The sequence below is a fragment of the Schistocerca cancellata genome, chromosome 7, assembly GCF_023864275.1.
Source record: "Schistocerca cancellata isolate TAMUIC-IGC-003103 chromosome 7, iqSchCanc2.1, whole genome shotgun sequence".
In the NCBI taxonomy this organism is placed as follows: domain Eukaryota; kingdom Metazoa; phylum Arthropoda; class Insecta; order Orthoptera; family Acrididae; genus Schistocerca; species Schistocerca cancellata.
In genome coordinates, this window is record NC_064632.1 from 450,281,822 (window position 1) to 450,303,473 (window position 21,652).

At 38.5% G+C, this 21,652-nt stretch overlaps 1 protein-coding gene across 1 annotated transcript; it reads left to right on the forward strand.

Moving 5' to 3' along the window:
• Positions 1 to 11,473: 11,473 nt before the first annotated feature.
• Positions 11,474 to 14,655, forward strand: LOC126092341 (40S ribosomal protein S20). The gene is made up of 4 exons (XM_049907880.1): positions 11,474 to 11,548; positions 11,639 to 11,738; positions 12,550 to 12,749; positions 14,544 to 14,655. The coding sequence occupies exons 1-4, from the start codon at positions 11,546 to 11,548 to the stop codon at positions 14,607 to 14,609; spliced, it is 369 nt and encodes a 122-aa protein (XP_049763837.1). The 5' UTR covers positions 11,474 to 11,545; the 3' UTR covers positions 14,610 to 14,655.
• Positions 14,656 to 21,652: the final 6,997 nt, after the last annotated feature.

The window sequence follows — 21,652 nt, forward strand, 5'->3', positions numbered from 1 at the left end:
CGCTATGAATCCAAGATATACTATTAGGAGTGACCTGGATAAAATAGGAGCCTTAACTAGGCACACAATGGTGGGATTTGTGGAGGTCTTTCAGCGCTTTGATTGACCCTAGGTTAACACCTCTGTAAGTCATTTTAACACTGACCTTACAAAGTGTTGTGCCAGTTGATGCTACTGGTAGGTGGGGATACACTACACATGGCCTTCACTCAAGTAGGAAGGGGAAATATAAGTTAGATTCTCTATTAGCAGGTACAGTAAGGGGGCCACAGTCACACAAGGTATGATCCCTGTGGTTAATGGAGCCAGGCAGACAGGTTGTTGACGTTAAAGCCAAAGTCCAGAGAGACAACAATCATGAAAAATAGAATTAAAGAAGCTTCATGTACAGTAAATAGGGGTAAAGCTAAGGGTAGTATCAACTTACCTCATCAAAACATTGGGGGAATAAAAAATAAAGTAGATGATCTGTTAGTGTATTTAGATGATTTCAAAAATAAGAATGAGACTGATATACTTTGTCTGTCTGAACACCATGTAACCTTGTGGCTGGAAAGTGTCTGTATAAATGGATATAATTTAGCATCTTACACTTGCATATCTAGTATGGATAAAGGAGAATGGGGTAAGCAATAAAAAATTTAAGCTTTAAAAAACCTTGAATCATGTGTGCATTTCTTATGCAATTGACACATTCCACATCATAACAGTTACCATGAGATCGATCAATGTAACATGTAACTAAGTAACTAACTATCTGTATTGTATGGGGCCCTTGAGTGACTCAACCACTGAACAAACGGATAGATGTAACTACGCTCAAACTACCATGATCCTTTGCAAGTGCAGGGTGCTTATTTACTCACGCTCAGTCTTTCATAGCAACAGCAGCAGTAGTAACATACAATGAAGATGTTTATTATTCCACATCACAAATGCCCCAGATACAATTGTTTACTTTCTCAATAACAGTTCAACCATGGACTATGATACACAATTGTAGTAATGAGACTGTGAATTGTGACATTCTCATCACATTATTGTATTTGCATCTTAGATACTTACTCTGCTGTAATTAAGCTGTGGCATGCGCTAATATAATCCTGACATTAATTTCGAGCCAATAGAATTTTTTGGTTATAGATTTTGGCAAATAGATATGTAGAATAGCCCGAAGTCTTGGTTTGACTAAAAGGTGACAGTTTGAGGGTAAGTTGGTGAAATCAAAGAATGTGTTGTCATGAGAATAACTATACTTATTGTTAAGGTTACGCATGTTACCTTCGTAGAATCATTTATGTCTACTATTTTGATAATGGATGTATCGAATGCTTCAGTGAATCTCGCTAAATTATGAGTATTTAATCTATGAAAATCACTATGACATGACTATTCAAGCTGCATTTGTAAGGCATCAAATGCAGAATACAACATCGTAATCAAAACAAATTTCTCAAGAGGAAGAATATTTAACACTGCAGTGTACTGCCTCCAGTTACATATGATTTTAAAGTAAGTGTGTGCATAGGAAACATAACAGAGACGTTTGGATTAGAATGAATCTAAATTATTTTACAAATCCCCACACACAAATCTTAAAACTTTCTGAAAACATGCCCCTTATTACAAACTGCAAAATACATGAATATTTCTATATACATTACGTTCTGGAGTTACATTTCCGTTTAAGGTAAAAGTCATATTGAAGAACGCTGCCCCCTTTCATTCTTCGTAACTTAAGTACTATGCATCAAAATATTCACCCAAAACATATCCATGATCTAACATAAATTCTCTGAATTTACCTTGCAATTTGAGTTTTTACGACGAAAGGTTCGTCAAATATGGCAAAACGAGTTATGTATACCTCAAACATAAACATTACTTAACGCAACAGGTCAATTTGTTACCACAACCTTTATTTAACATTCACATTTGTTGACTTTGCTAACTCATAACCAAAAGGTATCACCTCCCAGCCTACCTCACAATTCGGTCTAGGTTGCACATCAGTCTGTCACTACAACCAAAACCTCAGTAGGGTGTCTAATATGCCATGCTGGCCCCTTTTAATTCACCAAAGTTTCCTTGAAATTGGGGAAACCTGATTTTGTTCATGTCACATTCAAATATCTTCCTTTCAGCAACAGCATTCATTTGGTGTTGCGTTCTTTTCGAATGAATTTTCGAATTGTATGTATTTATATTCTGCAGAAAAAGACACATTTCATAAATCTGAATGGCCTAAGCTGTTTTCTTAAACTGTGCTTTAATTAATTTGTACGAGCACATGGTAGAACTTTACTGCTGCCTGCTGCTCAGGGCAGTGATATCGATACCTCAGTGAGAAGTGATAAGCGGTTGCTACACTGCCACAAATATATTCCTTACATAGTTGCTACATTGCTGTGAATATATTTCTTACACATTTCTTAAATTCCTTCAGCTCTAGACTCGTAGCTAAGTGTAAAATTTATTACGTAACATAAAGCATATGAGTCTAAAGCTATTTAGAGTCCTACTATAAAGTAGGAGTATTTCTTTACGTTGTTAGAATGTTGTGTACTAGAGCTATGAACATCAGACTTTACAGTAACATTAGACAAGTTTTCCTTAATATATACGAGACACTGAAATACATATGAAAATTGTAAGGGATATTAACCCTAATAAATAAATCTGTGAGTTCTAGCTGATTGGACTGTTAGCTTTTTCTGAACTATAAAAAAGCATTTAGAATAGTAATTACTTCTCCAAAAGACTCTGCTGTATGTCAGATAAGAATCAATATTGGCATAATAGACAGAAAGCTTTTAACTTTCTTACCAACTGTAGCTTGTAATTTTCGGATTCATAAAGACACCCTTTCCTGCACCTGAAAAACTTAATTATTTTGCAATAGAGAATTAAGAAATTTTAGATGTATGTGTGTGTCCAAGGTGAATCTACAATTATAGGGAAATTTAATTCTTGGTGTTTTTATATGTTAATAGATGGGCCATTAGCTTTATATCAGCCAGAAAGTATATCTACTTTGAGATAGAAGCATTTATTACATCATTAAGAGGACTAGTAACACTTGAACCGTTACTGTCTGCATACAAATAACACTTTGAATAATCTTTTATAATATTGCGTGGTAACTAATTCATATACCTACTGATGCCAAAAAAAATCACAAACAAAGAAGGAGTAATGTGACATAAACGAATGTTAGTAGGCTCGATTCTAGATTTGAAAGATGATGTCTATTAAAATTTCTCGCCAGTCACATAAGAGTGGCTCTAGTTGTGCCACTAACACGATGCAAACCAGGTTTGCTTTAAATACACACAGTAACATTTGTGAGCATTAGTTACCTTTGAGAGTGGACTTCCTCAGTTAATGTCAGTCAAGAATGCCTTCAAGGCGACAAAGACGCCATTATCAATACAACACTGAATTTGAATGAGGTCGTGCGAGAGGGCTAGGAAAAGCTGGATACTCCTTCTCCAATACTGCAGAAAGACTTGGCACGAATAAAGCCACTGTACATAACTGCTGACGGTAGTGACAACGAGAAAGTAGAATCACAAGAAGATCAGGCTCCTTACGCCCATGTGGCACTACCAAGACGGAAAACCATTGTGTTTGGTGTATGGCTCTGGCACATTTAACTGCACCAGCAGCAGCAATTTGAGCAGCAACTTTCGCACAGTGGCACAACGAACTTTTACAAATGGGTTACTTCAAGGACAGCTCCGAGCCAGATGTCCTGTAGGGTGCTTTCCACTGCCCCCCAAACCACCACTTTTTGTGGCTTCTTTGGTGTCAAGAGAGAGCTCATTGGAGGGCAAGTTGGAACTCTGTTGTGTTTTTTTATGAAAGCTGGTTCTCCCTCAATGCCAGAGGTGGCTGTAAGTTTCAGCATTCCAGGAGGTGATTTGCAACAGGATAATGCTCGACCACATACCTCTGTTGCAACCCAACATGCTCTACAGAGTGCAGACATGTTGCCTTGGCCTGCTCAACAACCAGATCTGTCTCCACTCGAGCACATATGGGAAGTATCAGACGACAGCTGCAGCGTCTTTCACAAACAGCATTAACTGATCGTGAAATGAGCGACCAAGTGCAAAAGGCAAGGAATTCAGTCCCACAAACTGGCATCTGATACCTGCACAATATAATTGCCACACGTTTGCAAGCTTGCACTCAACATTCTGGCAGTTACACTGGTTATTAATGTACCTGTATTTCACCTTTGCAATGGCTTATCTCACTCTTACATTGACCTGTGATCTTGCAATGTTAATCACTTATGTATGCTACCTAGACAAACGTATTTCCGAAATTTCATTACTGTATATTTATTACCTTCTGATGTTGTATGTGTGTGTGTGTGTGTGTGTGTGTGTTTTTTTTTCTCGTCAGTGTGCTATGAAGAAAATTGGGTCCAAGATTGACCCTTGGGGAACAATGTAGTTGACAGGTAAGAAACTAGAGTACTGGATGCTGAATTGAATAGATTGACTTACTTTATTTAAATATGGTTGGATACCTTCCACAGCAGGGTCAAAATACCTACAGTTTTTGCTTTGAGCATCAGACTATTGTGGCACACAGTGTCAAGCACCATTAATAAATCAAACAACTTTGTACTTACAATGAATTTTCCTTCCTTTATTTAAAGATAATTACTTACACATGTCATAACAGCATCACATGTCGATAATTTTTTCCTAAACCCAAATTGTCTATTCAAAAGTAACTGCTTAAATTCTATGAAATAGATTATTTTAATTGCATTAGTTTTCAGTATCCCTAGATGAAATTGGTACAAAAGAATCTAGACTACCACTGCTAGCCAAATTATTGTCAACTTTTTGGTGACTTGGGATTATCTTTGCCAGTGCCTATTTCTCAGGGAAACAACCTACATCAAAGCAGTAGTTTACAATATGACAAAGAACCTCTGCTACATACTATAACTACCAAGTTTCAATATTCTAGAGTTAACATTGCATACAGTTAGTGAACCACTTTTGCTAAGAGAATGAATGACTAAGTGTACATCTTTTACACAAAAATGTTTAAAATGAATTAGATCTCATGTAGCATTCTGATTTTTATAGGCAATATTTAAATGATAGCGTAATTCATACTTACTAATGATTACAGTATTAAACAGACTAGCTACATCGTTTACAAAATAATTATTAATACTATTGCCACTAATCTTGTACCTAGAAACAAATTATTTGCTGCCTGATGCTAAATTCCCTTTCATAATTCACTACATTTCTTTTGGTTTATTAACAATATGTGCAACCAGTTGATAATTGCATTCTAATTTAACTTTCTTAATGTGCATTTTGGATTGATGTCGGTGTTTGTATCTTACTTTGGCTAGCAGACAACAGGAGTAATGTGCCAGGTCCATCACTTGATGTTTGTAGTACTGAGGATCCTTTACATATCAATGAATTTCATCTTTAGTGGTAAGCTGACGTTATTACTAACATGAAAAATTCAAGAAAGGTGTAGAACTGCTTTTAGTGTTCATTATTACCATAAAGCCACAAAACAATAAAGATCTACCAGACAATTAGAAAGACAGGTACACTGTAATCGCTAATGCTACACTGTGTCTTGTATTTGACATAAGGCTTGGAATTACTAGAAATGACTGCACCCACGTTTACATAGTCCCATGATGATAAAAAAGTTTCAATAATATTTTCATAACAATATTGTCTATACAGGTACCAACATTTTTATTAACTGGCCTGGTGATTACATTTCTTAGCATAATATTTGTCCCATAAATTTGTAGCGAATATTAAAGTCAGGCATTACATTATATCAACATTCATTCAAAATAATGTATTAAATAGGTAGTCAAACCTCTCAAAAAATTCCTGTTATTTTCTAATGTTCGTTCATGTAACTATAGATAAATGCTGCTTCATAGGGCACAGTGTAACAAACAGATACTTCAAAAATTTCCTCCATAGCTGACTCTAAATTTTGGTATCTTGATTAGTAACATACTTTCATACACCCCAAAGCAATACAGTTAACAGTGACAAACTTAACAACTTAACATGCAGATACAAGGTGGACAATCATGTTGCATTTCATGTGTAATGGCATATTCCATTATCGAACTTAATGCAACCTATACTGTGGTCGTTTAGCAGTGGTGTTAATATTTTTGTGTCAAATAATGTTATTTATTAAAAAAACGTTTTATTGCGATTCATCAATTCTTAGTTTATGGTGAAAACTGCAAAAACGAAGTATTTCAGAAACATATTTTAGTACCTCACCTTTGGATGGAGAAACCAATGAGGTAAAAATGAATGTAATGAACGTAAATGTGGAAGTTATCAATGCTGCTGTGAGTGAAAACAATGTGCAAGCTGAAGGTGATATTACATCACGAAGTGCCACCATCCACTAGTAAAAAACAGATCATAAGTGTAATGGATCAGCCTACAGCTGACGTTGCATTCTCGCCAGCATAAGCTTTTAGCGGACTAAATATGGAACAAATGAGCACAAAATATGTGATCTCCAGTCTTAGCTCTGGAGTGTCCACTCTAAAAACTAACATTACTATTAAAACTGATATGGTCATTTTCATAAATTAAATACAATCTGAAATTGCTTCAATGGCATCAGCTGAACTGACCACACAGTCAAGAAGCAACACAAAATATCATCACCCAAGTTTCATGACTCTCAGTGATTTCAGCTAATCTGCAGACACAATTTGATAACATTTCACTAAATGTAGGACACATATCAGAAGAAAACATAAATTTGAAACCATTTTTTTAGCAACATATATTAACTAACAATGTGATAATATCAAATTTTTGTAAAAATTTGTCTACGAATGTAGACTAGCTCGTGACAAAAAACTCCACACCCAGTGAAATGGTACAAACATTTCAAACCAAAATATAGCATTTCACCACAGAGCAAGCATGTATCCTAAAGCTACAATTTGTTGATTAGATGGATATCTTTAGCAGTAATTATTGCAAATGGATTGACAACAAAGACAAACACATTGATAAGTGTATTAGTGAAAACTTACTGCAAATGTGCAACAGTTGGTTAGCAGATACTTTGAAAACAATGAGGCTGCAAAACCTGGACAGATTTGAGAATTGAAACTTCATAAGGAAAGCTTTGACAAATATCTCTCGGTTTGGCAACAAAATGTATCTTCCCAGTTGTCCTTTTTAGAAAGGAATTTAAAAAATAAAAGAAGTTGTGACACATTCCTCATGCACTGTTGCACCCATGCCTGAAAACTCTGGTCGCGTACAGTCAGTGCGAAATTATGGCAACGAAAATATGTATGATGCCTAGTTCTTCACGAAAGACCTGTTGTATAATCTGAAGTGCACTACCTCACTTGTCGACTGTACTAGTTAATGAGTGTTTATTCCAACACTATCAGTTTCAGGCATATATCCCAGAAAAAACACTGTCCAAAGTGTTGTATTCATAAACTCATTCAAAACAGTTTTTCCCAGGACGTGGACCACTCGACAAAAGATCCATTTCCTTACACAGTACATAAAATCTAAGGCTGCAGTGTGGGCAAACGATACAACAGATAAATTTATTGACTACGAACAGTTTGAATGTGCTGTCCTGAAGAAATTTTGGTCAAGATCGGTTCAGGAGAGACTGAGAAAATTTTTCAAACCAGTGTCAAGGCAGTTTCAGACTACCCTGATAAGTACCTCAATACAATGCACCATTGGGACGATTCTGGCTTAAAGCGCCATGTATTTCGGGTACTGAAAACAAAATTACTGGTTGAAACACGCGAAAAATTTATTCAAGTTTCAAGGCAACATAGATTACTTTATGTCTGTACTCGATTCATTGTATTTAATCCAGGAAGGCCTGTGCGGTCCGCAACGTTACATTGGTACAGGTTGGGGCAAATAAAAGTGGCCTGGACAAGTGGACATGAGTTGACTGAAAGTATGCAAATAACCACACCCCATCACGCACACACCACATGCATGCCCACCATGTGATCCACACTGGTTCAGAGCATGGTGTGGACTATGTCAGTGTGAGTAGAGAAGTGCAAAGTGGACGAAGGTACTCACAGTGGAGCAGTGGGTGCTCATTATAGAAAGTTATGTGACAACAAAGTCGTGGAAACGGTGTGCCCAGTTGTTTGCTGTGAAGTTTAATGGTTCAAAGTGCGAGCAAAGAGTGCTATGCGATGCTTAGTCCGAAAATGGCGTCAGGTAAAATCTATTCTGAACAAGTCAAAAAAATTTTGAAAGGTGAAGCCAAACCAGAAATTATGGTTGCAGTTCATCAGAAAATATTCGAGAATCCTAGCAATCAACGTGATGCCTATAGCAAGAGAGCGGTATATCACGTCGATCATGCGGACAAGTACTCCACCTCGACCAGCACATGCCTCCCTACTGAGTGTCTGCTGTTCATGCATCAAAACCAGCAGATGCCACTTAGCACCTCCTGTTTTGTTAGTGGGTGTTAGCTGAGATAACAATGAATGGCTAGGACATAGATCTGTTCCTTTTGTCTGATGAAGCCTGGTTTCATCTGATTGGTTATGTAAACTCACAGAAACGCAGGTTTTTGCCAGCAAAGACTCCACATGACTTCGACAAAACACCATTGCATGTTCAGAAGGTTGGGTTGTGGTTCGCAGAACCTGCACGCCGCATTATTCATTCCATCTTCTTTCATCAGACGCTGACTTCCGTGCATTACATTGACAAAATTTTGAAACCATTTGTGGCAGCATTAATGGAGGTGGAGGAGGAAAAGATGTACACTTACTTTTAACAGGACAGAGCACCTGCCCATATGTCGCTGACTGTAAAGTATTCAGAATGTAATGTTGCAAGGAATACAAGTAATAACCAAGAACTTGATTGATTCCTATTGTCATTAATATTCCATGTTTCCTTATTAACTGCTTCCATTCAGACTTATTTGTAAACCAAGATTCTTTATTTGTAAAACACTAGAATGTTTCTTCCAGTATGTTTTCCTCGCGGACTTTGACGTAAAAAAGTAGTTTCTTGTAAGAAGCTCTTCTTGGAAATTGTGTTATGTCAGTTGGTATGTAGTGTTAGCTGTTTTCGAGGCAGTGGTAGGATACTTTCGTAACTTTTTTTTCTTAGTGCTATAGATAACAACAAAAATCTGCAACTGAAAAATTACATCTTAGCCCTTTCGTTACTGCTGGTTTACAGCCAGATCACATGTGCAGAAAGCACTCACTTGTCTCTGATGTCGACGATGGGAGAATGCATGTGCAAGTTTTCGTTGTATGTTGAAACACTGTTTAATTTCCGATATTAGCACACGACAACACTGTTCCTTCCACCAACATCGAAGTCAATAAAATCTTCCTTAGGAACCTAGATGTTTATGTCCCTTCCCATTCCGTTGACAGCCTGTGTGAAGAGCAGCATATGAATTTTGTTGTGGATTGTCTGGCATCCCCTTCCATATCATTACGTGCAAATCGACCTTTGGCTGTAATATCGTGTCACAGTGAAGTGCAAAGTGAAGTGCTTTTACCATCATATTTGTGAAAATATGTGTTATATTTACGTGTGCTTCGCAACACCTCATCAGAATACTGAGAAAAAAGGGCTTGACACACAAAAACATGCCAAGCTACTTGTAATAAATAATACACAAGTGGTCCTTGAAAAGGCATGCAAACTGAGTGTAAAGAACTAATAAAACAGAAACCCACTGATGATGGCACAGAGGTGTTGAAACATATTTGGGAACTGGCGGATCTTACATCCAAAAATTTTAACCGCAAATACGGTAAACACAAGGAGCTGCAAAGCCAAATGATGATAATTCAGCCTGTTTACCCAAGGCTTCCAAAACCGAATTTCGTAAACTTATTTCCCAATCCCGCTTCTGGGTGGTCATATAAACACTTCAAAATCGATTCTGGAAATCCGCTTCTAGTTGCCGGTTTTCCAATTCCGCAATCGATTTTCGCTTCCATGTAAATGCAATCGGTTTTGAAAAGGGCTTTGGCTGTCAGGTTTCGTCTTGTTTTTAAAAATTTCAGCTAATATGGACGGAGAGGCTTTTTGTACAGTGAATGCTACGTAGAAATATTAGACTGTATCTGTTTGCAACACTTCTTATTGAAGAGGTACAGCGATTGTGCTGACTTTATCATAAACTTTAACAGCTATTCTCCGGAAGCCATATTTAACTCGGCTAGCAAAACTGCTCAGACCTTAACATGTAAACACAACTGAGAGGACCGGTTTTCGACATTCGGAAGATGTGTCGCATGGAAACGTAAGGCCCGTCCCACACAACGATCTGTCTGCGCACATCACATCTGCGCAGACAGATCGTTGCGTATGGACTGAAGATTTGCACCAACCTGAGGTGTGTGCAAACCTAGAAGTTGGAGTTGGAAGTTTGAGCGAAACTTCTCAAATCTGTGGATTCAAACCACTTCTGCGCAGACAAGTTGGAGCGTGTGGACAGGAGATCGCCGCAAATCTGGCGCGAAACAGCTGCTTGCTCAGTCTAGTGTTTGTATTTGTGCACACAGGGCATTAAAATGACTGATACTCGTCAGTGTACTCGAGAGTTTGTTAGTGAATTCATTGAAATATATAGAAACCACCTATTTTTGTGGAAGATTGAAAGTAAAGAATATAGTGACCGAGACAAAAAGACAGCACCATACAATGCTCTAATTGAAAAATTGCGGGCAGTTGACGCCTCGGCAAACAGAATTAAAAAAAAAAAATTCGTTGCGAACTGTTTACCGAAAACAGTTATCCAGAGTTCGGAAATCTAGAAGATCTGATGTAGGAGTAGATCAAGTATACCAGCCAACATTATGGTATTTTGATCTGCTTGGCTTTCTTAAGGTTCGCCCTGCAAATCTCGCAGTAAATTTACGTGAGAAAACTGCTTTCGCTTTAGCAGCCACTGTCTACATCATTTTGACCGCTTTCTCTGTTTCCTGCGGTTGGTCTGAATGTTTTTTTGCAACACAAGTTGCGAACACAGACCACAACAGAACTTCCTCCATTTCTATATTTCAAAATAACTGAATTAAATTTTTGACGTTTGCGGGGATCGTAGTCGCTTGCCACTGATATTTATTTTCTACACCGACAGATAGCGGGCGAGTGGTAGATTGGGGTTTGTGTCGTGTGAACACACCACATTTGCAGCGATCTTTTGCATGTACAGACATCTGCGCCGATAGATCGTTGTGTGTGGATCGGGCTGTAGTGGTTAAGGTCTTCGGCAAAGTGTCTACGTAGGATCTCACAGATGTTCTGCCCGAGTGTGTGCTTTGGTTCGCGCCATCAACAAAACGAGGGTTCTGATTGGCTGTACCCCTCCTACTACAGGAAGCCAAGTGTTAAAGGAAGTGGACCAAAAGTTGTCTGTACTCTTTCTCATGTGAAACGTGGTTGTTCAGCGCTGGTCAATTTTTGGAACGAATTGATTATCTCGACCAGGTGATCTATTAACTGCAGAAATGGTATGTATATTTCATATATCTAGTTACTGTAATTTAAATCCTCGGTATCTGATAATTTGTGATTAATTATGTACCACGTGGTTTTAACAGGCCTTCAATAAGGACCCGGACAAGCCAGGAGCGGAAGCCCCAACAATTCATCGTATCAGAATAACTCTCACGTCAAGGAATGTAAGAAGTTTAGAGAAAGGTATACTAAAAATTCACTTTAAAGTCGTCAGTTCTAGCTTGATTTTCATGTTATTGTGTGTCGCTCAAGAATTCTATCAAACTCATAATTGCTGCTAGTTTATTCCTTGTTACCGCATTCGTGCATAAGCATTTATCCAACATACATTTTCTAATGTGGCCAGCACGGAACTTAATAATTATTATCTTTAGCACTGCTAATTAGTAATTAATTTGAGTTCGTAAAGGTTATGCGTTCTGTGAAACAGGCGTGTATCTAAGGACGCTTAACGCATGCAACCAAAGTGATCACGATTTTTGTTTTACACAAAGTACTATAAAGGCTGTCGTATTGGTACGGTTAATGTGAAGTTCCTAGTTAATTTTAGAAATATAAACTTTGGTATTGTGGTTTCACTTCAGTTGCATTGAAAAGGAATTGCACTTCATAAGTCGTGTTCAGTTGGTTCTGTGGGGAAAGCTCTCTGGGATATCGTAAGCATAATCTTCCGTATCGTAATTTAGTTGATTAAATGTTTCGTTTAGTCCATCACCTTGCTTTTTACATCAGCTAGTTAGCTTGTCAGGCACTCTTAGGATTTCTTGGTTGCATAGGATTATTATTGTAGCCTGCAGCCATAAGAGGTAGCTTGTACTTGCATTTAAAGCTTGTAGAGTCAGTCTATATTGTAAGTTTTGACTGTATTGTATGATGCTATCATAAAAATCTTAATGATAATGGCTGATTATCTAAGGAACCTCTGATTAATGCGCATCTTTCTTCTCTTATATTGTAGTCTATGCTGCTTATTAATTTTATCCCATCTTTTCAGTTTGCAGTGACCTAATATTTGGGGCTAAGAAGCAGAAGCTACGTGTGAAGGGTCCTGTTCGAATGCCCACTAAGATATTGAGAATTACTACTCGTAAGACCCCCTGTGGAGAAGGGTCAAAGACTTGGGACAGATTTCAAATGAGGATTCACAAAAGAGTAATTGATCTCTTTAGTCCTTCGGAAGTTGTCAAACAGATTGTATCCTTTATCAAGTTTAAAATTCATATATATGATGTAAGGTTGCATTTTAAGATAAAGTGATTTATCTTGCTATGATGTGATATCTTAGGACACCTTATGAGATTCATGATTACATTAGAACCTCTGAGCAAGATGACACTTGAATTTTAGTAGTTAATGATACAGGCTTCATAATTGAGCAGAAATAATCACTTGTTGATAATACAACACACACAAACTAATCTTTCAAAGCCACTGGCCCTCTTTCTGGCATAAGTTAATGGTAAGGAAGAGAGGTGAAGGAAAAGGACAGGAGAGGACTAGGAAAAGGGAAGTAATTCCGGAAAGTTGCCCGGAACCCTTGGTCAGAGGAGACTATTGGATGGCATGAGAAGGAAATGTCGTTTCCTGGTCTTCCCTTCTCATCCCGACTGTTAGGTTTCGCATGACCAGGGCTCCTGGGTGCCTTTTTTGAACTGTGGCACTTTTTTAAAACCTCTCAAGCCCTTTTTCTTCATCCATCTTCCTTACCCTTCATTTTGTCTGCCAGGAGTCACTGGCTCAAAGAGCTTGTAAAAGTTACTTTTTTGTGTTCTGCTGCTGCTTGGTGAGTAGATTCCTCTAGACTTCATAATATATTTATACTGCAGAACTGGGTTTTATCTTTAGTTCAGCCTTGAGATTACCATTAGTGGTAACACAGTGACATGCAACAGTTTTTATGGCATTTGTGATTGTGAATTCACAAAGTTGGAATTGAGTACTATCTATGTCTGATGAGAAATGTTGTTAAAAAAAATATGCAAGGGGTCTATAACTCCGACTGAAGAACTGGTAGGTCTATATGGGGGAATTGCAGACATTCTTGTGGAACTGTTGGAGCTTGTAGAAAGAGTATAGAATGTCTGTACTGCACCACATTGTTTACTGGTGAGGAAAGTGCCCTGTGTAATTGTGCAGTGTGGGCATCAGTCTGATACTTGGCTGTCTCATTGTTCCTAATGGTGTGGTAAGTGGGTCTGTGTTCAGTTATGGCTGCAGAACTGTCCTTAAGAGTGGTACTACTATTGAATGCAGATAGTATGTTGATTATATAGCATGCACTGAGGCAATCGGAAGGACATTGCTTGAATCTTGTTGAACTAGTAAATGTGTGGTGTTTGAATTAAGTTCTTGTGGCAGTGTATGAATGTAGACAGCAAACACTTATTGTGTGCATAAATTAACTTTCTCAGTGTTAGCACTATAAGTAGTTGCAAATTCGTTGTACATGTTATTACCTTCCAACCTAATGTAGGTATTAGGCGATGTCACAGTGCAGCATGTTAAAACTGAGTTTAAAAGTGTGAAGGGGGCTTCCATATTGTGGTGTAACCAAACAGAATTTTCATTTCCGAACAGTTAACTCGGTTAAGGTTAAAACGTGAAGCGATGTGGAATGTTGGTGGCAATTCATATTCACATAAATAAATTTTGAAATGTTTCATCCTGCTAACATTTACAGATCTTTCGTAAAGTTCAGTACACATAGTTGCATTGCCCCTTAAACTATTTCAAGAACCTCCTAACATGGATTTCCAGTTTAGTTTCATCCTGTCCTTCCTGCCTTTGATGGCCTGGATAGTTCTGTAGAATTTTTTCAGATTACTATCTTTTGACTGTGGAGGGAGCTGTGGTTTGTGGGGGTAACCTTTTTGTCTGTTTTCTTTATATTTGTCTGCTGATTGCTGTGAGAAAATGCTTTTAGTTTTAGTATTTAATTTTTATGTAATGTAAGAATTTGTATTTATAAGTTCCTTAATGGTTTTGTAGACATCAATCAGCATAGAGCCTGGTGTGGAAGTTGAAGTTACTATAGCTGATGAAGGAAAGGATTAATTGTACCTGTTCAAATGTGAAACTTTAATAAAGAATTTAAAAGGAAGTTTGTTTCTGTGTCAATTTTCTGAGCAATGTAAGATTTGCCTATTCCTCAAATGGGAGAATTTTGAAATCCAAAACTGGACGTCTCAAATTGGTGGTGCTTATTTTTATTGGGAGCTATATGTATTGGATATAAGAGTGCAGCCATAAAACAGAACAGAATATAAAATATACTTGGCGAATGTCTGAATATTCATAGATTTTGGGCTTAGTTGAAAGATGGCAGTTTATTAAATTTTGTCATTCCAATCTTAATGTGGAGTCTGATAGTGCAGGACTTCCAAATTAATTTTTTGGGTGTAATTCTTCCAGAGCATTTAACGAAGTGTTATGGTTGGTTCAATTCTTAGTAGTCTTTATTTTCCCAGATATGAGGAGAAAATTGTACTTGAACTGTTGAAGACAATTGTAAACGGTATTAACTTTTTGAGTTTGAATTTGTAAGTTGTAACAGTGGCTGCTCTGTGAGTGCAAATGTTCCAGTAGCTATAAAGTTATTACATGACGTTGTGTACAATGACAAAAGCCAGTGCTGTTTCAATATAATTGGATTGCAGTCACTCGATCTAAAACTTTGTGTGATTTCTCAGTGCAAATGCTTGTGTGGCAGAGCTGTTTTCCCAAACTAGCTTGCAGCGAATAAAGTAAAAGGCTTGGTATGTTCAGGATTGAAGTGAGTGAAGCATTAAGCATAGATTTAGGAGTAAACTTATCTTGCAAATAATCAGTGGATTACATGCAGATTAGGTCAAATTCCTTTGTGTTATATATTGGCCTGACATTATGCATGCTAAACTGGTAAAAGGTAAGGTCAACAGAAGTTTTGTTACAGTATGGAGTATAAGGCCTTTTGCTAAAAATTTCTTGCAAATTAGAGATGATAGGTTGCCGGGAGAACTTTGTCCACACACACACAAACACACTGCCTGTGTTTTTAAATCTGCACATCCAACAGAAATTTGTTCCACATTAATACAAAATGTCAGTTGCTTTTCCTTGTTTGAACATAGATTAAACTATCATTTTCATTTCATGTTGTGTGTAAGTTCAAATTCAATGTGCCACAATAAATCAGGACTAGTGTCAGCTTGTACGGATTGTGAATCTGTTGGCTGAAGTGCAAGCTTGAAGTTGCCTAAGGTAGGACAGGCAGATAAGATATTTGGCTTTGTGTAGTACACTAAGAATGTTTGGTTTTAAATGAAGTCAAATTTTTAAAAGATAATGGAAGAATAGCCAAAAAATATTAGGAAGTGCTCTGAAAATAGTTTTAGCCACGTAAGATATAATTATTGTGATATGCTGCAGGACAGGCCTAGTGGTTTCCACTCATGGTGGTGCATGCCTGCACCCAAGCAGCACAGTGGGCTTACATTGCTATTTAATTTGGAAGTGTGAGGGATGACTTACTAAATTCTTGTCGGGTGGAAGACTGGCATTGATGGGATTACAATTAAGAACTATTACTGTTCAGTTTTATTAAGTTTTTATTTTTATTCTGGAAGGTTTGTAAATTACTCAAATCATGGTGGTGACATGAACACATTCAAATATTAAACAATAGCCACTGTCACATGATACTGTTTATATACATTGATACTTTATGGTGATATACACGCAATAACATCATTTAACTTTATATTGTTGGAACATTTTAGAATACACCAAGAAGAAAAAGTTGGTGTGTACAAGTTGCACAAATGAGTGAACCTCGTGCCTGATGTAGTGTGGCCACACTACCAGGTCAGTTATATGTAGGTGGGGCTATTTCTTCAGAGAATTTGAGTCTAAATTTTGGAACTGAACATGATAAAACTTTCAGCTGGATGTCAAATTGTGGGTCTCGGGTCCAGCTGAAAGTGATTACATGGTATCCAAAAGGGAAAATGCAAAAATCTTGATTTGAGGCATACTAAATTTGTAACTTATTTCAAAACTTCAGGCATTGTTTGTTACTGAACTGTAGTTGGTTGCATGTTTCACCAGTCCCAAGTCTGGAAGTTGCTATGTTCTGAAAATGAAGTTGGTTTTTTTCCTTAGATTGATGAGACACAGGACTGATCAGTTAATGTAACGCCCAAACACATTGACACGAGGCTGCAGTAGTCACAGAACTTTGCACCTAATGGAATGTGCCCAGCCATGGCCAAACTGCTGGGCCAACTATGTTAAAATGTTAAGAAATCCCATTAAATATTTTACTCCAGCTTTGCTTAATATGACCCTTGTGGGCCAATGAAAAGAAGTCTAAGGTGTCTGCAGGTGTAAAGTCTGTAATGTGTGAACACAGGATGCTGACTGCTTCAGGTAACTTATGAGAATTGAGGACCACTTGTATACAAATGGTAAATTATAAACAAGAAAGAAAACTGTTGCATATGTTAAAGTTATCAGTACACAGTACACCTGGTGAATATGGGCTGAACCGTTCGTTGCAGAATGTGACTGCCTTCACTTGCTGCAGTTTCACACATTGCACGAGTTTCAGGACTCGAGTAACACTCCTGGAACCATGTCCATTATAATTTTCTGGGCTGTTATGCCGTGGTCGATTGATGAATTCTGTGTCAATTCCCAACGTTCTGTCCCCGTCTGCGGAGGACATCTTCAAGGGGGTCTGTAGCTCGATGGAAGGCCCAACACACCCACTGGCTCGCTACTGCTGCCGCTAAGTTCCATGTCCGCGAGCTCCCACGCCGAGGCATGTCGCATGTTTCGAAAATTTCAGTGCAATTGTCCACTGCCGTTGCTCGCCGTTGCCATCACTCTGTGGTAGATGGGTGGTACACATCTTCAACACCAGCATCCATATGCAGTTTAATTTCACGCCCTCCTCCTTTCAATTGAAATTATTAGGGTGTTTGGCGATTTCGATTGCCTCCCTGTAGAGCCTTTCGTAATATCTGCTTGTGGCCACTAGTACTTGCGTCTCCTCGAAACAAATATGTTGGTTACCTGGCTGGAAAGCATGCTCTGCAACAGCTGATCGTTCCGTTTCTGCTCTTCTAAAATTGCCCTTGTGCTCTTCCAAATGTTTTGAAAGTTACTTTAGTGGTACCCACATAAACATGTCCACAGCTGCATGGGATCCTATACACTCCAGCTTTTTCCAATGGTTTGCAAGCGTCCTTGGCAGGCTTAAGGTATTCCTGTATTTTTCTGGTAGGCTTGTAAATCGTGCTAATATTCCATGTCTTCAAGATCCTCCCTATTCTTTCCGTTACATTTTTAACATGCAGCAGGAAAACCTTAGATTTTGCAGTAGCCTGTACATCACTGTTTTCTGCGTGGCTGTCTCAATGCACGTTTTATTTCAGCGGACGAATATCCATTCTTCATTAGTGCATTGTGGAGATGTTCCATCTCGGCGTCGAGCAACTCAGGTTCACAAATATTTCTAGCTCTGTCTGCTAACGTCTTGATAACACCCCGCTTCTGTTGTGGATGGTGGTTAGAATCCCGGTGCAAATAACGGTGCGTGTGCGTGGGTTTGCGGCATACTGAGTGGCCCAGACTACTATTTTCGTTTCTAAAAACAAGCACATTGAGGAAATGTAATTTGACATCTACCTCCTCCTCCATTGTAAACTGAATTCTCAAATTTATGCTACTCAGATGTTCGTGGAACCGGCTTAGTTCCTCCCTGCCTGTCCCCACAGCACAAACATGTCATCCACGTATCGGAACCATACATTTGGTTTTTTGCTGGCAGTACCTGCCTGTTCTTCGAGTTTCTCAATAAAGTAGTTTTCAATTACGGGACTTGGAGGGGGGGGGGGGGGCTTCCCATAGTCAAGCCATCCGTTTGTTCATAAAACTGTTCATTCCGCTTGAATTATGTTGTCGTCAAACAGTTCTGAAATATTGGCAGGAAAAATTCGATCCAGCTGTTCCAATATATCATTAAGTGGAACCATGGTAAACAGCAATACCACATCGAAGCTGACCAATGTCCTCCGGCTGGACCACTATGCCAATCAATCTGCTGATGAAATGTGTCGAATTCTTTACAGAAGAGCCCGAAACGGCCCACATGTGGTTTCAACAGCGTAGTCAAAAACTTGGCTAATGAGTAGGTGGGCGAACCAATGGCACTTAGTATCGGTCTTAACGTCACATTTTCTGTATGAATTTTGGGCAATCCATAAAGCCTTGGTGGTAGGAGGGTGTGAAATTAAATGGTATATGGATGCCGGTGTTGAAGAAGTGTACCACCCGTCCACCACTGGGTGATGGCAACGGCGATCGACGGCAGCGGACAATTGCACTGACATTTTCAAAACGTGACGTCACGCCATGGCGCAGGAGTGTGCAGACATGGAATTTAGCGGCAGTCAGTAGTGAGCCAGTGGGTGTGTTGGACCTTCCATCAAGCTACAGATCCCCTTGAAGATGTCCTCCGCAGACGGGGACGAAACGTTGGGAATTGACACAAAATTCACCAACCGACCACGGCATAACAGCCCGGATAATTATAATGGACATGACATTTCTGGTCGTGAAAGTCTATTTTAGTACTCCTGGAATCCTTTCAACAATTGTCATCTTTTACCTTGTGTAACTGCCTGGTAGTGGCCTTTATTTCCACATAATGGACCATGACATTGCACCTCATTTCATTTATATTAGTGTCAGCACCGTCATGTAGTACAAAATAATTCACTGAACTGCTAGAAATCTACAGCAAGAACTATAATAAGCCACAACTATGACCAACATTAGACTGAAAATACACTGTCAATCCAAGGTCTCATTTATAGACAATGTTCATCCAGTGTTAACAACGCTGCATGTGACTGTTGCGGACATGCTATCCAAAGGTATACTGTATTGGAATTCTGCGTGAGGCAGCCTCGTGCACCTAGGTGCATCTACAATCTCTAAACATGCAAAAATGGATATGTTGTGTGTCTTTAAAACTGGTAATGAGACCATTCCTAGAAAACATGTCAATGACATAGTTAAGAACACTGTTTGCCATTTCTACTGTTGTATGTATGTATGTATTTAAAAAGAAAGATGATGAGACTTACCAAACAAAAGCGCTGGCAGGTTGATACACACAAAATTCTAGCTTTCGCAACCAACGGTTGCCTCGTCAGGAAAGAGGGAAGGAGAGGGAAAGACTCTCCTTCCCTCTTTCCTGACGAGGCAACCGTTGGTTGCGAAAGCTAGAATTTTGTGTGTGTGTTTGTGTTTGTTTGTGTGTCTATCGACCTGCCAGCACTTTTGTTTGGTAAGTCTCATCATCTTTCTTTTTAAATATATTTTTCCCACGTGGAATGTTTCCCTCTATTATATTCATATATGTATGTATGTATGTATGTATGTATGCATGCTTGGTTTGATTACAATACTAGTGTTATCTGCAAAAAGAACTAATTATGCTTGTTGTATATTATATAGAAGATTGCATGAGGAACAATGATGGACCTAAGATTGAGTCTTGGAAATCCCATATTTGATGTCTTCCCTGTCAGATCAATATCCCCTGATTGCATTGGTTGAACTACTAAGTACAACTCTCTCTCTCTCTCTCTCTCTCTCTCTCTCTCTCTCTCTCTCTCTCTCTCTCCCCCCCTCCCTCCCCATTGGTTGGCAGTACCATCAGTTACATAAAAACCTATTTGTTTAGGAAGACATTGTGATGCACACAGCCTTAGGTAGGTCACAGAAAATGCATAATGGCTCTGTTATTTAATTCTTGTAAAATTTGGTGAGTGTTTGCGAAAATGGCATTCTCGGTAGAGCAACTCCTCTTTAAATCTAAACTGTGGTTTACTGAAGATAGAATTGTTTCTCAGATGGAAACAATTCTAGAATACATCACCATTTCAAATATTTTGGAAAATGTCAGTAGTGAAACCAGTTGATAGTTATTGACATTTCTCCTATCACCTTTCTTATTGAGTAGCTGGTAATAACATATTTCAATCTCTTAGGAAAATTGCTACGGGAATGCAGTGCAGTGACATAAGTGTTTCACTGCTCAATGCACATCACTGCTGTTGAGTGAGGGAACGTATGGATAACAGGAGGAGGTGGGAATCGATATGGGATGTGTGTTCTAGTGAAGCAAGGAAAAGGCGTGAGGATCAGTTTCCCATAACACAAGCAATTTACTAGGTCAGACAAGCTACTACACTCTATTTAAACAAAAATGTATGAAGAGAAAAATATCTGTGCACAAATTTGAGACATTGTTTGCATAGCTAAGGTACTTAGTTCATTGGCTCGAGCACAGAAAAAGAAACGTTTAATTCATAGGTAGAAGTTTGCCACTCATAGAGGTCATGGGAAACAGTGAATAAAAATAAAAGAAGTACAGTGACTGGGCACCATCGCTTGTTAAGGAAGGTTCAGAACCATGTGAGAATTAAATGGCATGGTCCATGTGGATGCTTGGCACTGCACATGGAATTAAGAGCCTTCATAATTGGAAGGTGGGCTCTCCAAAGCAACAGGAATGATAGAGGATGTGGCGTGCAAACAAAAACTGTGGGAATGCAACAGGTCCTGCTTGGAAAGCTGTGGCCCTCACTGAATGTACTTTACCATATAACTAGTCTGGACTAGTTGAATGTTCATTCAATAAAACATGAAAAAAATTAAGAACTGCTATACACAAAAATTTTTTGATACTAGTACTGACGGGAACTCTATAATTGATATACTGGAACACTACTTTAAAGAGGTCATTCCTCTGGATAACACTGTCTGATGCTGCCAATAGTGTTCTGGCAATGGTTGTGCAGTATTGTGGATTGATTTCATATTTCAAAAAGGCAGATCCAAATGTAGTTCGCAAGTGCTGTATAGTGCACCTACAGCATTTGGTTGCAAAAATTCTTATTGGTTGCCGTCACTGCTCACTGCAATATTTGGTAACAGCAGTTAACAAGATCAGAAGTAATACTCTAAATTTATTTATTGCCAAATTATAGACCTGTTACCTGATCTTTTAAAACAGGTCGTACATCTTACAATCTTCGTTTTTC